The sequence below is a fragment of the Triticum aestivum genome, chromosome 1B (assembly GCF_018294505.1).
Source record: "Triticum aestivum cultivar Chinese Spring chromosome 1B, IWGSC CS RefSeq v2.1, whole genome shotgun sequence".
Classification (NCBI taxonomy): Eukaryota; Viridiplantae; Streptophyta; class Magnoliopsida; order Poales; family Poaceae; genus Triticum; species Triticum aestivum.
In genome coordinates, this window is record NC_057795.1 from 509,567,987 (window position 1) to 509,586,360 (window position 18,374).

The following is an 18,374-nucleotide window of genomic DNA, read 5'->3' on the forward strand; positions in this document are numbered from 1 at the left end:
CAGTTACTACTCTCATAGGTTTGATCAGAACCGTTCATCCGCTATGGCCCGGCCCCGATCGATCGGACGACACCACGGTTCGGCCACGACGGAGCCTACCACCACCACTTGGGCCGTCACATCATGGAATCCGATCGGAGCTGGGTGCGACTTGCCACGCACGCACGCCGAAGCCGACCCGCATATGGAACGTTCCCCACCGCCACTACGTATCGGTCTACACCTTCCATACTTGGGCATACAAAAAGCACGCCACCCCACCCCCACCCCGCCCCGGCCTCAACCAACGACCCACGCTTCCCGCGGAGACGACGAGACCCATCGATCGATCGATCCAGACGACGACGAGTCTTCTCAGCGCGGGCACACACACACACACAGAGCGCGCGGCGGTTGCCACCATCGAGCAAAGCAAGAAGGAGGCCACCACACCGCCACGCTCGATCGACTCCGTCTTCTTTCCCGGGCTTTTCTCCCCGGGACCCGATCGACCTATTCTTAGGCGCCCCGCCGAAGAATACCGCGGCGCCCCGGGTTTCGCTCGCAGGGCTATGGCCGCGGCCGCGACGTCGTCCACCACACCCGCGGCAACCACCCCCACCACCACCACCACCTGCTGCTCCTCGTCGTCATCCTCATTGTCGTCCTCCTCCGCCACCAGCCCCGGCCCGCACCGCAGGCGCCTCAACGACATCGAGCGGGGCGACGACTGCTGCTGCGGAGGCGGCGACCCCTTCCTCGCCCTCGAGGAAGGCGAGGGCGCCCACGGCCACGGCGTCCCCTTGCTGGCCGCCGGCGCGGCCTGCGGCGGGAGGGCGTCGCTGTTGGCGCGGAGGAGGCGCGCCGCGTGGCACGCCTGGATGAGGGCCGCCGTGCTGTGCCTGCTCGGCCTCGTCGCGGTCGTCGGCTTCCTGGGCTCCCAGTCGCAAGGCGGCCGGGGAGGTGGCGGCGGCGGCGGCGGCGCGGCCGGCGCCGACGGCGAGGAGGGCGGCAGGCTCGTGCAGAGGGTGGAGGTGGCCGACGCCGACGTCATGGGGTGGACGGAGGAGAACTTGACGGCACTCACGCGCCGCCCGCCCGATCCTCCGGTGCGTACGTTAATCTCTCGGTCGAGTCCTTCCTTAATTTATTACAACCATCTTTTATCAACGGTTTTTCATGCATGTAACCACCACGCGCGCACACGCACTTCACTTGATTAACCTCCATTGCCGCCAATTTCACTCTTTTTGGCGAATAATTTCACAATTAGAGTGCACTATTACTACTACTCCATGTACATGAACCATTATGAACTTAGTTTTATATTTTCGAAGTTGGGCGAGTAGAATTGAAGTCGATGATTTCCATGTTGGGGATGCATGCGGCCGACCGAACATTCCACACTAGAATGGGTAATAACGAACTGTAGAGTTCCTGAACAGAAAGCACTGCCCAATTTGCTTCCTGATCGATCGTAGAGTTCCCGGTGTAAACCCTCGAACTTGATAAGAAGAAAACGCAGGAGACGTGTTGCCGACTGGGTAGGGTACACGGGAGAAAAGACCGGTGATAACGACCAGTATTTTGTTTTAGATTGCACTTGTAGCTAGCGTGAGCCACTTGAGTCGAGGAACTTGGAGCGTATGACCACTGGTCGTGAGTTCCAGAGCCAATGCGATGTAGTACGTGGCAAAGGAAATTTCTTTTGAAAAATGCGCGCATGTTTTTCTTGTTCTTTGCGGTGTTTCTTTGTCCCTACTGCGTACATGTGAGATACATCCGGTGGCTGGGCCGACGAGGGGCAGTGATTACTCACGCAGTCACGATGGAATTTCTAAAATCTCAAAAGAAAATGTTTAAGAGGGACGTGTGTCGGTACCACCGAGGTTGGTTTTCCTTGTAATTGTCGGCTGATAATTTTATAACATACGGAAAAATATTTACTTTTTCGTACAACTTATAGTTCTCTGAAGCAATGCCAGGGTTGGGTAGGAGACCCTCCGTGGTCGCATTTCTAGATGCCTCACTGGTATAGATTTATTAGTTTATAATTGACTAATTCAGGGAGTCGGTTTTCCATGCAATGACTTTTATTTTCAGAAAATAAATTCAAAGAAATCGCTGAGGTGCTCTCCATTCGACTCCGTTGTCTACAAGTAATGTCCTGGTTTTGAAATATTCATCTTAACACAACTAACTACCAGGTCCTACCAACCCTCGTAAAAATACTGAAGTATCCAGAAGTGTAAAAGATGCTGCACGGGTAGAAAGAAACCAGGGGGTAGGGCCAACGGGCTTCATGATGCATATAGGTTTAGGGCAGGGCCGGCAGACACTTTCCAGCCAACAATCTTGTGCCTATGTTCGGCCAAGAAAGCTCTTTCAGGAAAGCCAAGCATTCACTCAGATCATGTGCTGTGCTCACTTTGACCATACTGAAGTTTCCTCTTAAACCTGGGCAGATACCGGAGATATGGATGAAGCCAGATAGTGGGGGTTACAGCCAGTGCATTGTACGCCCAAAGAATCAGCGCAGTAAGTTTCTTGTTCTACCCTTCACCCCATTTTTCTTCCAGCTTCAGCTCCGGCTCCGGCTAATATTCTCGCGCATTGCAGGGACTGACAATGCGACTGTCGGCTATCTGATTGTCGACGCAAACGGCGGGCTAAACCAGATGAGAATGGGGGTATGTATATGCTTGTGCTAAACCTTGCTCTTTGTCGGTGCCTTTCAGCTAACCTGGAACTATTCTTACAGATCAGTGATATGGTTGCAGTGGCAAAGATCATGAACGCGTCACTGGTAATCCCCACTCTGGACCATCAGTCATTCTGGACTGATCCAAGGTCTGTTGTAGTATCATCTTTGCTGCTCGTATCCTGTAGGAAAAACAGATGCACTGAGTGAACTGACAATTTGTCGTTTTGAATACAGTGACTTCAAAGATATATTCGACGTGGATCACTTCAGAGAAACATTGAAGGAGGACATTGTGGTTGTAGATTCCCTACCACCAGCTTATAGGAGGGTGAAGCCCTACGCGAGAGCACCCACATCCTGGTCCAGGGTAAGAGTCAAGATGTCCTTACTGATCATATATAGATTGCAGGAACATCAAAAGTTCATCGTGTGTTTAAGCGCTCGCTCTGTTTTTGCAGGCTTCCTTTTACAGAGATTTCTCAAAGATACTGAAGAAGTACAAAGTAGTGAGATTTACCCATACGGATTCACGGATTGTCAACAACGGCCTCGCTCCTTCTCTCCAAAGGCTTCGATGCCGTGCAAACTACAAAGCGCTTCAGTACAGGAAAGAGATCGAAGAACTTGGTACTACCCTAGTTGAGAGACTCAAAAGGGGATCGGACCATTACATCGCACTTCACTTAAGGTGATTAATAAAACACTTCTTTCTGCCGATAAAATTATCTGCAGATCACTGATCCTTGATTCTTCATTTGCTTCTCCTATGAATTGGACAGATACGAGAAGGACATGCTGGCTTTCACTGGCTGCAACCACAACCTGACACTTCATGAGGCAGACGAGCTGACTGATATGCGACTCAAAGTGAGACACTGGAAGGAGAAGGAGATCAACAGCGAGGAGAAGCGGCTCCAGGGCGGGTGTCCCATGACGCCTCGCGAAGCTGCTGTGTTCCTCAAAGCCATGGGATATCCTTCCAGCACGAAAATTTACATTGTGGCCGGTGAAATTTACGGGGCACACAGCATGGATGCGCTGAAAGCAGAATACCCAAACATTTACACACACTACAGTCTAGCTACAGTAGATGAACTAGAGCCGCTCGAGTTGTACCAGAACAGGCTAGCTGCTGTGGACTATATCGTGGCCCTGCAGAGCGATGTCTTTGTGTACACCTACGACGGAAATATGGCCAGGGCAGTTCAGGGCCACCGAAGATTCGAAGGTTTCAGAAAAACTATAAACCCCGACAGGTAAGTTCTTGGAAACTGCAGGTGGAATTTATTTATTTTGATCTTAAAATTCTTCGTCATAACTTATTTCTTGTTTGTAGGCTGAAGTTTGTAGAGCTCATTGACAAACTCGACGATGGTTCCATGCCCTGGGATGAATTCCAAAGTGAAGTGAGGAAGCATCATGAGGATAGACTTGGAGGTCCATATGACAGATTACCTGGTGAGAGTCCAAGACAGGAGGAATACTTCTACTCAAACCCTATGCCTGGATGCCTGTGCAAAAAGGTGCAGAGAGCAAAGTGAAGCAGGTTTATCTCAAAGGGAAATGGTTCGGTCTTCAGAGACGCTGCTGCTGGCTTGGCTGCAGGTGTAACACGGATGGAGATGACACTTCCTCCACATGACAGGGGTGGCCAAATAGAGAGGATCCTAGTTAACTGACAGAGACCAGCCATTTTGAGTTTGATTATTTCCTAGGCTGACTACACATGTAGTTGAGGGCATGGGGCCAAGAAGTGCATTGCTGAGAGGAAACTTTTTCCAATGGAAAGATGGAACGAGCACAGAGATGTCGAAGTACTTGAAGGATCATACCGACAATTATATAGGAACAGCTAAAGTGAAAACACGTTAGGTCGAGGTCATGCTCGTGATGCTTCCAATTCGTTGTAGCAGTGACATTAAACACTGGGTGGGTTAGTAAGAATAATGTATCATGCTATGTTTTCCGGCTGTAGAAATCTGCTACCAGTGTAGACTGACAATTGTCAAAATACTTCTTAGTGTAGTTCAGAGCAATAAATTTTTTGTAAATTTTATTTAGGATGTCACCTGACTGTAGCTGCTAGTAAATTCCATCAAAAATATAAAAAAAATGTTTGCAAATGTGCTCCTTTATAGATGATATGGGCGGATATTATCTCCTTGAGGGTCTTAGAAATTACAGAGAAAGGCATAAAAAATGTTGGAGGCATACTAATTGAACCATAAACTTTCGACGCGATCAGCCGCCCTGAATACCTGATTCTATCCCCAAATCGATGATGAGATGATCTGGACTGCGGAGGGGATCTGGTCGCGACCGTCAACGAGGCGAACGTAAAGCAAGGACGGGGAAGAGACGGGACCTGAAGCTGTCGCCGTGCTCGCCAGCATCATCCGCCACCCTCCGCCGTGCAGCCGAAACCGCGTCGGCGTTGACCGAGCTGACTGGTTGCAGCCCCGCCGGCGTGACGCTCGGAGAGCATTTTATTCCTGGATAAATCCAAATCCGTATTACCCCTTAACTTGTCTTATAATTCTGATTACACCCCAAATTTCAGTTTGTTCTATACCTGGCCATATGTCGGGCCGGGCCTAACAAAGCCCGCTACAAAAAACCTAGGCCCAGGCCTGACTGTCGGGCCTAGATATCAGGCCCAGCCCATGAGTGGAAAAGCCCACCTAGCCTCGAGTCGGGCCCTTCCCTAAATTGCAAATATGCCAGCCTCGGCTCGGCCGTCAGGCCTAGATCTCAGGCCCAGGCCCAGCTGAGGGAGGGACCATGGGTCATGGGTCATGTATCCTAACTTTACTCGAGCGGGAATGTCATGTTCAAAGAGTTGGAGCTGAGGGAGGGACCATGACTAGACTGTGAGCCATGGTTAAGGGAAGACTTGTGTGTTGTGCCTTTTTTTCCTAAGACAAGTTGCACATTGTGCTAGCAAAGGGGGGAGCTTCACATGGAGAAAAAGGGATGAGAACACGTAACGTGAGAGAGAGAGAGAGAGACTGGTATGACCTTGTTGACATGGCGACACCTAAGCAAAAACCCTTAAACCAGTCATCTTTTGGATGAGACGGTGTTTTAAATTGTTTTTCAATCTTTAAGATGTTTAAGAGTTGTAATCTAAGCACGAGGACAAATTTAGGGGGCAACACATAGGGCCATTCGGTTCTTGCATCTGGTGGCCCTGCTAACCATCGGCAAGCCAAAAATTTGGCGCTCCGCCAATGTCTCCCCAACATTTTGGCTACAGATCCAACAGGAACAACTCATGGTTTTGGGGTGACCCAAATATTTGGAGCTTCATGGTTTTGGGGTGAGCCAAATATTTGGAGCTTATCCATACACACGCCATGGCTCTGGCCAACACCATTATATTTTGTCGAGCAGGGATCCAATTCAAACACACCAATATTCTCTCCTTTTCTTTAGCAAACACTATGCAAGCTGAGGTGACTTGTTTTTTTTCTGCTTTTGAGATATGAGGCGGCTTGTGGTGTCCGCCAAAGCTATGTATCGCCTATTACGAGGCATAACTCTGACTCGCCTGTGGCACGGGGGCTATTGGGCCGGCCCAGTCCTAGAACTGCGGATGTGTGTTTTCTCTATGTGGTTTCTTGTCGGGGTTTTCATTGTTTGTAGTGGTTTTCTTAGGCTTTTTTTCTTTGTTCCTTTCATTGGTTTTCTTTGGTTTTTTATTTTATTTTATTAACACATGTTTAAATATTTTGTACACATTGTACATTTTTCATATACACCAGGAACATTTTTCAAATACATCATTAACATTTTTCCAAATATATGTTCTGATATCTCTTTTTTCATACAAATTGTAAATTTTTAGCATACATATAAACATTTTTATACATGTTTAACATGTTTAAAATACATGGTTAATATTTTTTGAATATTTTTCTGAATACATATTAAACACTTTTTAAATAAAGTTGAAACATAGTTTTAAACCATGCTATGGTCGAATACGATGACCTATTAGGATGTGGTTGCAGATTCTTGTGTTGTAGGGGTCTTCTCGCATGGTTCAAAGGTGATGACACCGAGCTCTGAAGATCTTCATGTTTTATTGATTGTTTTAGGGTAAGCTCAATTTTTCTTATTTTTTATTGTGTGTGTGTGTGTATGTGTGTGTGTGTGTGTGTGTTAGGGTGTGCATTTATGAAAATGCAACTATCCTTAGATGGTTTTGGTAATTCATAACAACATATAGATCATTGAGCTAATGTTATTCCAAGACAAATATTTTAGAAAAGCTCAATGAATGGCATGGCATGGATGATGAAAGTGGATCCCTCAAAATATCAAGGACAAAGGATTAGCTCAAGCTCAAAAGCTCAAGACTCTTCATTTTACATTTTAGTGATCCAAGATCACATTAAGTCTATAGGAAAAGCCAATACTATCAAGGAGGGATGAGGTGTTGCTTAATGAGCCTCTTGCTTCATGTGCTTAGTGATATGCTCCAAATACCCTCAACTACTTTCTCACATCCTCATATGACCTAAACCTAAAGTCAATATCGGTCCCACCGATACTTTCTATCCGGCGCCACCGAGTTCAAATGTCATAGCCACTGCCACAAACCCTAGGCAAATCGGTCTCACCGATAGGGATCTCGGTCTCACCGAGATGGGATTGTAATCTCTCTGTTTCCCTTTGTAACGTTTCGGTCTAACCGAAGTGAGCGATCGGTCCCACCGAGATTGCAATGTAAACTCTTTGTTTCCTTTTTGTAACATTTCAGTCTCACCGAAAAGAGCGAATCGGTCCCACCGAGTTTACCTGACCAACTCTCTGGTTAGCTAATTACCAAAATCGGTCTCACCGAGTTTGTGTAATCGGTCTCACCGAGATTACGTTATGCCCTAACCCTAACCATATCGGTCCTACCGAGTTGCATGTCGGTCCCACCGAAAATCTTAACGGTCACTAGGTTTACTAAATCAGTCTGACCGAGTTTGTTGATTCGGTCCCACCGAGATTGGTAAATTGTGTGTAACGGTTAGATTTTGTGTGGAGGCTATATATACCCCTCCACCTCCTCTTCATTCGTGGGGAGAGCCATCAGAACAAACCTACACTTCCAACTTACCAGTTCTGAGAGAGAACTACCTACTCATGTGTTGAGACCAAGATATTCCATTCCTACCATATGAATCTTGATCTCTAGCCTTCCCCAAGTTGCTTTCCACTCAAATCTTCTTTCCACCAGATCCAAATCCTATGAGAGAGAGTTGAGTGTTGGGGAGACTATCATTTGAAGCACAAGAGCAAGGAGTTCATCATCAACGCACCATTTGTTACTTCTTGGAGAGTGGTGTCTCCTAGATTGGCTAGGTGTCACTTGGGAGCCTCCGACAAGATTGTGGAGTTGAACCAAGGAGTTTGTAAGGGCAAGGAGATCGCCTACTTCGTGAAGATCTACCGCTAGTGAGGCAAGTCCTTCGTGGGCGACGGCCATGGTGGGATAGACAAGGTTGCTTCTTTGTGGACCCTTCGTGGGTGGAGCCCTCCGTGGACTCGCGCAACCGTTACCCTTCGTGGGTTGAAGTCTCCATCAACGTGGATGTACGATAGCACCACCTATCGGAACCATGACAAAAACATCCGTGTCTCCAATTGCGTTTGAATCCTCCAAACCCTTCCCTTTACTTTCTTGCAAGTTGCATGCTTTAATTTCCGCTGCCTATATACTCTTTGCATGCTTGCTTGAATTGTGTGATGATTGCTTGACTTGTCCAAAGATTGCTAAAATCTGCCAAACTCTAAAATTGGGAAAAGGTTAAGTTTTTAATTGGTCAAGTAGTCTAATCACCCCCCTCTAGACATACTTCAAGGTCCTACAAGTGGTATCAGAGCTTTGGTCTCCATTTGCTTTGATTTCCATAGCTTTTGGTGGTCATAGCCTTGGTTTCACAACCTAGGAGAGTATGGCGTCTAGCGAGGGAAATTATCACCGTAGAGGTCCTTACTTTGATGGTACTAATTTTGCTAGTTGGAAGCATAAGATGAAAATGCATATTCTCGGACATAACCCCGCCGTTTGGGCTATTGTTTGTATTGGCTTGCAAGGTGAATTCTTTGATGGGAGAGAACCGAACCGTGAAGCTAGCGCGGATGAATTGAAGATGCTGCAATACAACGCTCAAGCTTGTGATATCCTCTTCAACGGTTTATGCCCTGAAGAATTCAACAAAATCAGCCGTCTTGAGAATGCAAAGGAAATTTGGGATACTTTGATTGATATGCATGAAGGTACCGACTCCGTCAAGGAATCCAAGTTGGATGTGCTCCAAAGTCAGCTTGACAAGTTCAAAATGAAGGATGGTGAAGGTGTCGCTGAAATGTACTCTAGGCTTGCTCTTATCACAAATGAGATTGCCGGCTTAGGAAGTGAAGAGATGACCGACAGATTCATCATCAAGAAAATCCTAAGAGCATTGGATGGAAAATATGATACCGTGTGCACATTCATTCAAATTATGCCCAATTACAAGAATCTCAAGCCAACGGAAGTCATTGGTAGAATTGTTGCTCATGAGATGTCACTCTAGGATAAGGAGGAACTTCACAACAAGTCAAGTGGTGCTTACAAAGCCTCATGTGAAGCCCCCACATCATCAAGTGAGAAACAAACCTTCAATGAAGAATTGAGCTTAATGGTGAAGAATTTCAACAAATTCTACAAGAGTAGAAGCAAAGAAAGAAGCTCTAAGTCAAGGTCCTACAATGACAAAAGATCTTCTAGTCAAGAGCGCAATTGCTACAATTGTGGGAGACCTGGACACTATTCCAATGAGTGTACGACACCCTACAAAAGAAGAGAAGATTCTCCAAAAAGAAGAAGTAGAAGAGAAGAATCACCACCAAGAGAGAGGAGGAGTAGAGATGATCGTTATGAACGAAGAACATCCCGGCGAAGCAAGGATTTGGAAAGAAAGGACAAGTCATCAAAGAGCTACACAAAACGAAGACATCAAGCTCATGTTGGTGAATGAGTATCCGGTTCCGACTCTAAACATCACTCTGAGAGAAGCTATCACTCCGACTCCGAACATACTCAAGATGAAGGTGTTGCCGGTCTAGCACTTGTGTCAACCAACTCCTACAACATATTTGAATCACCAATTGAAGGAATTGGAAGATGCTTCATGGCCAAAGGTCCAAAGGTAACACATCCCGAGTATGTTGATTTCAATAGTGATGAAGATGACTTGCTAGGTGAAGATGATTTACTTATTGACAACTCTAGTGATGAATACTATGATGAAACGTCAATTAATCATGCTAATCAAGATAAAACGAATGACAATGATAAGGAGAAGATTCAGCTTCTAACTAAAGAACTAAACACTCTTAAGTTAGCTCATGAAACTATCTTCGAAAATCATCGAGAACTTTAAGGGCTCATGAGAAGTTACGCTTTGAAAAGCTCAATCTTGAGCAAGAGCATGAGTTCTTAAAGGCAATCAATGATGATCTTCGCAAGAAAAGTTCTTCTTATATTGCCAAGCGTTTACTCTTATCTACTTACATGCCTCAAGTCAAGTCTAGTAACAAGAACAAGAAAGATTCTTCCTCTAGTAGTAACAATAACAATGCTAAATCCAATATTGTTGCTTCTAGTAGTTCTCTTGATTCCACTAATGATTCTCTTAGCCAAGTTACACTTGAGCAAGAAAATAGCTTATTGAAGGGAATTATAGAGAAAGGTGTATACAAGAGCCTTGCCGGGAGTAAGCAATTCGAGGAAATTGTACGCAAGCAAGGAAGGCACCGGAAGAATCAAGGTGTTGGTTTTGAACGAAAGTTCAATGCCAATGGAGTTGAGTGGGAAGAAGATCAATACCCCAAGACGAAGTTTGTTCCTCAACAAGAGAAGTATGATCCTACTTCCTTCAAGGGAACACAAGCACAAGATGATCTTCCACCACAAGACCACAAGAACAAAGGAAAGGACAAGCTTCAAGAGGAGATTGATGCATTTGAAGAAGCACCTAAGGCCTTGGTCAAGTGGGTTCCCAAGACTACGTCAAGTTCTACTTCATCAAGCACAACTACTACACCAAGGATTCCCATCAAGATGATGTGGATCCCGAAGAAGAAGAACTAGAGAATTCTTGAGGGTGACTCCACCAACATTCTTCACTCATATCATTATGGCAAGGACAAGTGCAATCAACTTCCACATCTTGCACTAGTTCAAGGAGTCACAAACCCTCATGTTGGTAAGGCAAGGGACAAGGTAACCTAATGTTTTCATGGACATCATTTTGTGTGTGCATCACTCTATGGCTGTGGATATTCTTGTTTGTTCCTTGTGGGACTAACCCGTGTAGGTATTGAAAGTGCAACTCACTCCAAAGGATTGCTCCAAATGATCTACATCAACATTGAGCATCCACATCTTCAACACCTACATGAAGTCATCATCGACAAAACCCAAGGTTAGTTTATCCCTCTAAGGGGGGATCTCACATCTAGGGGGAGCTTAACTCTAAGAATTGAGTCAAAGCAACTCTAATGATGTGAACACATCAATGCATTATGTAAAAGTGGTAACCCCACTTGAGCTTAAACGATGAGTATGACCTATGATCAAATGTTCTCATTTGACTCCTAAGTCAATATACTCATATATAGATGACCTAGTCATCGCCAATTGTTTGATAGATGCTAGAATTGGTTATGCATGTTTGCCACATATTTCATTTGTCATTTTATTGTGTGAGCATGTTGGATGCATATTTTACTCATTCGAGGACATCCACTTGTTGTTTTGATTGATTGGCTTCTTTTTCTTTGGCCAAGTGGACAGACAAGAATGCCTAGGAACCTTCTCTAGCTATCTATGCTTTTCTCGTCTCAAAATCTATTCATGCTACATCACAAAATTTGATCAAGTCAGATTCGAACCACTCTGTGTGAGGAGCACTCGGAGTCCCCGATTTGTCATAGACTTAAACTTCCAAAACTTCTTTGTGATTTTCGGTCTGACCGATTCCTCCATTTCGGTCCTACCGAGATCACTAAGTCGATCTAGGTTTTCAATCTCAGTGCAACCGATTTGAACTTTTTGGTCACACCGAGTTGCTGTAACTGTTAACAGTTATGCATCTCGGTGCCACCGAGTTGTTCCACTCGGTCACACCGACAGTGTCGGGCTATATATACTCACGGGCAAATTTTGGAAAACTTTCTCCGAAACTCCTCGCCCGCGCATAGCTCGCTCTGCCTACTAGGTCTATGGATCGTCGACTTCGTCGCCAGCCGCCTCCTGTTGCTGGTCTCCGCCGCCGTCAACGGAATTCTTCTCCGTCGTTGCCACCGTAGCGAGTTCACCGCCGAACTAGGGTATGAACTCGATCACAGTGCTATCCTCGTCTAATTCTCAGCACATTGTGTCCATAATGCATCTTGCCACGATTGAAACAATCATATCCAGTCAATACAATCCTTAGAATAGGTGTGATTCGAAAATTTAGGGTTAGGTTTTCGCCGAAACCATCTCGGACCCACCGAGTTGAAAAACTCGGTCCCACCGATTTGGCTAACGCCATTGCACTAGTAAGTCTCGGTCCAACCAAGAATTACAAATCGGTGTGACCGAGTTCGGGACTTTGTGAAACCCTAGCAGTCTCGGTGCCACCGAACTATGACTCGGTCTGACCGAGTTCACTAGTTTAGGTTCCAAAACTGCTTCGGTATCACTGAGTTTGAAAATTGGTAGATCCGAAATGCTTTCTGTGGAAACTAAAACTAAGTTTTTTGAATCATTCTTTTGCAAAAATCTCTGCATTTTGTGATGCTCATCCACTCTATCTCAACTATAACTATTCACAAGGTCAGCAGTTAGTGATTTGCAGCATGTCAGACCAAAGTGATAGTCAGAACAAGTCAGCATAGCAGATTCACATGAGTGAGGGCATTAGTCCCTCAATTTCTTCAGATGAAGGCAGCAGAAGTACTCCTAGCAATTTGCCCAAAGCAGCCACAAGAGCAAGAAGGAAGAGAACCTCAGACTCAAAGGATGAGGACTATGTGGCGGCTGAAGATGAGGCTACTTCCAAGAAGGTAGTGCTCAAGAGGGAGTACAGCTCAACTGCAGTAAAGCCAGGCATGAAGATCAAAAGGCCTGCAGGAAGACAACCAATGTCCAAAGCCAGAGGATCAACACAAGTACCTGAAAAGCCTGATCCCAAAGAGCCAGCTGTAGAAGGAAAGAAAAGGAAGGAAAGGGTCAAGAAGACCATGGCCAGAGTTGTTGGTCAACCTTCCATAATGGAAGAAGAAGAGGTTGGTGAACCAGCACCCAAGGCACAAAAGCTTATGGGTGATGCTATAAAGTCAGGGGCTGCAACATCAAAGCCCAAAGAAGCACCCAAAGCTGCCCCCAAGCCCAAGATTGCACCAAAGAGGAATACCAGGAGTATACCAGCAGCTGAGAAGAACAAGGCCCCAATGCCTGAGGTTGCTGCTGAGGAAGATGAAGAAGGGCAGATCTTAAGGAAGCTCAAACCCAAGATTCCAGACCACAATGATGCTCATCCAGTGGCTGAAAATATGAAGCTAAGGAAGGATGCAGGGTTGAGGCTATGGAGATTGTCAGATCCATATGCCACCAGGAGAAGGACTGATGTAGATTACAGGTTCCATACCAAGGAGCAGCAGGACTTCTATGAGACAATCTTGTTGGACAAGAAGCCCATAGTGTGTGATATGAGGTGGGTCGACTGGACCTACATGAAAGAGAATGAGGAACACTATCCTAGAGTGCAAGACAGTTTCATTGCTTGTGGAGTTGCAGATTTTCTTGGGCAGAAGCTCACCAACTGGAATGATGAGCTCATTATGCAATTCTACTCCACAGCACATTTCTATCCAGATGGGAGGATAGTTTGGATGTCTGAAGGTACAAGATACCAGTCAACCATTGAGGAATGGGCCAATCTGATCAATGCCCCAAAGGAGAGTGAAGATGACTTGGACATTTATGCCAAGAAGAAAATGGATCATAATTCAATGTCACATATGTACAAGGAGATCCCTGATGATGCACTTGAGATTTTCAAGTTTGGATCAGTTCATTTTCTTTTATCAGGGCTGCCTACGATCAACTGGATCTTAAGGCACACTCTTTTTCCCAAATCAGGTGACCACAACATGATTAGAGTGCATGCAATTAACTTGCTACATGTATTTGATGTGCCACAGAAATTCAAGGTCATGAGCCTCATAGTTGAAACTATCAAAAGGACTGCAGCAGACCAGAATGCCCCACAGATTCAGGAGTTGATTAACTCAAAGATGGGCACAGGAAAATATCAGTTGGATAAAGAACATTTTGCTCGCTATCCAGACTTTGAGGACAATCAAGTTGTCATGCATGAGAATGAACCATCATCAGTGCAAGCTCAAGAGAAGAAGGAGAAAGCAAGGAAAGAGAAGGCTGCCAAGATGCCAACTCAAGAGGAGGCATCTGAGTACTTTTTGAAGAATAAGCAGGAGTAGCTTGGTTACTTGATAGCATCAACACTGAGGGTTGAGAAGGGGATGGCCACCCTAACTCAAAACCAGGAGAGCCTGGAATGAATCATGGAACAAAAATTCTATGATCTAGATGTCAAAGTAACTGACATTCAGTCAGTTGTGGAGCAGCTTCAGGATGACATGCAGGAGAGGAAGGGCAAGACAACCACTGATGCATTTGCCAGAGTGCCTAGAGCTCAGAGGTCAGCTGCAGTGCCTGTGACAGACACTAGAGCCACATCATCTGCACCAGCTACAGCTGCTACAGCTCCAGGGCAACCAGCTCCAGCACCAACTCCTCCAGCTCCATCTACATCAACTGAAGCCTTCGTTCTTGGAGTTATCCGGACACCACCACCTGAAGACCAAGCCTGAGAGTCGATCTAGCACTATGCATTTTCTATGAACTTTTTGGTAACTTGTTGCCAAAGGGGGAGAAAAATGTATAGATCATAGGCTTCAAGAGAGAGAGAGAGTGTGCTGCTTTTGTTCTCTCTTGTCTTCTTGGTTGAACTTTGTTTGCTTTTGATTGCTTGAGATACTATGCAATTACCTGTGAGACACTGATGATCATGTGTTTGATCATAAGCTACACTTATGCATGTTTGATGATATTATCTTACCTATCCTTATATGATCATTCACTTTGCTTGGTGATGAGTGCATGTATTCAATCTTTATTATTTTGAGCGCTCCACCAAGATGTATGTGACATGGAAGAGTAACCCATGAGCCTAATTCCTTGTGCATTTGCAGTCCAAAGCAAATCTTAAACTATGCACAAATTTAGGGGGAGCTCTTGCTTATCACATACTTCTCAAAGCGACGATGTTTTTCAATCTTATTATTATTTGTCGAAGCTTTGATCTATATGTTGTCATCAATTACCAAAAAGGGGGAGATTGAAAGTGCAACTATCCCTAGGTGGTTTTGGTAATTCATAACAACATATAGCTCATTGAGCTAATGCTATTCCAAGACAAATATTTCAGGAAAGCTCAATGAATGGCATGGCATGGATGATGAAAGTGGATCCCTCAAAATATCAAGGACAAAGGATTGGCTCAAGCTCAAAAGCTCAAGACTCTTCATTTTACATTTTAGTGATCCAAGATCACATTGAGTCTATAGGAAAAGCCAATACTATCAAGGAGGGATAAGGTGTTGCTTAATGAGCCTCTTGCTTCATGTGCTTAGTGATATGCTCCAAATATCCTCAACTACTTACTCACATCCTCATATGACCTAAACCTAAAGTCAATATCGGTCCCACCGATACTTTCTATCCGGCGCCACCGAGTTCAAATGTCATAGCCACTACCACAAACCCTAGGCAAATCGGTCTCACCGATAGGGATCTCGGTCTCACCGAGATGGGATTGTAATCTCTCTGTTTCCCTTCGTAACGTTTCGGTCTAACCGAAGTGATCGATCGGTCCCACCGAGATTGCAATGTAAACTCTCTGTTTCCTTTTCGTAGCATTTCGGTCTCACCGAAAAGAGCGAATCGGTCCCACCGAGTTTACCTGACCAACTCTCTGGTTAGCTAATTACCAAAATCGGTCTCACCGAGTTTGTGTAATCGGTCTCACCGAGATTACGTTATGCCCTAACCCTAACCATATCGGTCCTACCGAGTTGCATGTCGGTCCCATCGAAAATCCTAACGGTCACAAGGTTTACTAAATCGGTCTGACCGAGTTTGTTGATTCGGTCCCACCGAGATTGGTAAATTGTGTGTAACGGTTAGATTTTGTGTGGAGGCTATATATACCCCTCCACCTCCTCTTCATTCATGGAGAGAGCCATCAGAACAAACCTACACTTCCAACTTACCAGTTCTGAGAGAGAACCACCTACTCATGTGTTGAGGCCAAGATATTCCATTCCTACCATATGAATCTTGATCTCTAGCCTTCCCCAAGTTGCTTTCCACTCAAATCTTCTTTCCACCAGATCCAAATCCTATGAGAGAGAGTTGAGTGTTGGGGAGACTATCATTTGAAGCACAAGAGCAAGGAGTTCATCATCAACGCACCATTTGTTACTTCTTGGAGAGTGGTGTCTCCTAGATTGGCTAGGTGTCACTTGGGAGCCTCCGACAATATTGTGGAGTTGAACCAAGGAGTTTGTAAGGGCAAGGAGATCACCTACTTCGTGAAGATCTACCGCTAGTGAGGCAAGTACTTCGTGGGCGACGGCCATGGTGGGATAGACAAGGTTGCTTCTTCATGGAACCTTCGTGGGTGGAGCCCTCCGTGGACTCGCGCAACCGTTACCCTTCATGGGTTGAAGTCTCCGTCAACGTGGATGTACGATAGCACCACCTATCAGAACCACGACAAAAACATCCGTGTCTCCAATTGCGTTTGAATCCTCCAAACCCTTCCCTTTACTTTGTTGCAAGTTGCATGCTTTCATTTTCGCTGCCTATATACTCTTTGCATGCTTGCTTGAATTGTGTGATGATTGCTTGACTTGTCCAAAGATTGCTAAAATCTGTCAAACTCTAAAATTGAGAAAAGGTTAAGTTTTTAATTGGTCAAGTAGTCTAATCACCCCCTCTAGACATGCTTCAAGGTCCTACAATGTATGGGTCAAGGACCTTGTATTATTTCGTGATTTGAATACAAGCATACTTTCTCATTCAAAAACCATACATTTATTAAAATGTCAAAAGCATATTTTGAAATGTGCGAACATTTTTAAATGCAACATACATTTTTTTGAATGGCCTGAGACAACTATTTTGAATTGCATACACAGTTTTTACATTGTGCAACATTAAAAAAATGACATGTGAATTCTTTTGAAGTGTGTAAAAGTTTCAAAAATGCTATCAACATTTTATTAAAACTACACTAACCAAAAGTCACACCGTGTTAACATTTTAATATTTATGCTCAACAGTTTTGAAAAATCCAAGTACATTATTTTTTAGAAATATATGAATTTATAATATTTCTAAAAATATAGATGTAAAAATAAAGAAAATATGAGCACCGGCCGACCCAATTTAGGGTGTCCTCAAGGCGAGGGCATCATTCATCTCGCATAAAGCGAGACTGCGGATCCTAGGGTGCGGCTATGTGCGGCCTATAGCGGTTCCTGATGCAAAGTCGCTTGCATGGAGCCGTTGCCCAGTAACCACGTGGGACGCCTCATGCTGATGTCACCTATGTAACTATGTTTGTTCTTCACATTTTTGTTTACGTCTTTCGCTTTATTTTTTACTATTATTTCTATTTTATAATAATCTAAATATATCTATTACTAAAAACACTATATAAAATATTTGCAAAGATGGTATTCATGTATTTGAAAATGCTATACATGTATATGTGCTACTTGTGAGCTGCGTTGAGATTTTCCCCGAAGAGGAATGGTGGAGCAGTACAGTATAGATAAGTATTTCCCACAACGAGAACCAAAATTTATCGAATCAATAAGAGAATCACACAAAGCCAAAGCAAATACTTGCACCCAACACGGGCAAGATGGTTGTCAATCCTCTTGAACTTGTTACCTATAAGAATCAAATCTTCTAGTGGTAGATAGATAAATTGCAAAACAAAATAAAAGTAAATAAATTGCCTTTTTGGTTTTTATAATATGATTAAGGTAGATTCATGGGCCATAGTTTTCACCAGAGACTTCTCTCTCAAGCATATAGCATACGGTGGGTAAACAAATTATTGTTGGACAATTGATAGAAAAGTGCATAGTTATGACGCATTCATGGCAATTATCACACATATAGGCATCACGTCCGTGACAAGTAGACCGACTTCTGCCTACGTCTACTACTATTACTCCACCAATCAATCGTTATTCATCATGCATCTATGGTATTAAGTTCATGACAACAGAGTAGCATCTCAAGCAAAATGACATGATGGAGACAAAGTAAACCCAATTAATATGAATAAACCCTGACGTTTTATCTTTAGTAGCAACAATACAATACGTGCCTCTCTACCCCTTTCATCACTGGGTGAGAACAAGATTGAACCCACTACAAAGCACCTCTTCCACTGAAGGTAAATCAATCTAGTTGGGCGAACCAAATAGATAGATTGAAGATGTAATCATGCATAATAAAGTTTGGAAAAGACTCAATTACTTTCAATGAATAATCTGA

General features: G+C 44.4%; 1 protein-coding gene across 2 annotated transcripts; it reads left to right on the forward strand.

Moving 5' to 3' along the window:
- Positions 1–274: 274 nt before the first annotated feature.
- LOC123135538 (O-fucosyltransferase 19) lies at positions 275–4,739 on the forward strand. 2 transcript variants are annotated; one of them, XM_044554651.1, is made up of 8 exons: positions 275–1,088; positions 2,445–2,517; positions 2,599–2,669; positions 2,741–2,829; positions 2,918–3,050; positions 3,142–3,371; positions 3,463–3,939; positions 4,020–4,739. In XM_044554651.1, exons 1-8 carry the CDS (start codon positions 552–554, stop codon positions 4,222–4,224), a joined length of 1,815 nt encoding a protein of 604 aa, XP_044410586.1. In that variant the 5' UTR covers positions 275–551; the 3' UTR covers positions 4,225–4,739. The 2 variants fall into 2 exon arrangements, with proteins under 2 accessions (XP_044410586.1, XP_044410579.1); XM_044554644.1 differs by having other exon boundaries at positions 2,445–2,669.
- The last annotated feature ends 13,635 nt before the right edge of the window (positions 4,740–18,374 follow it).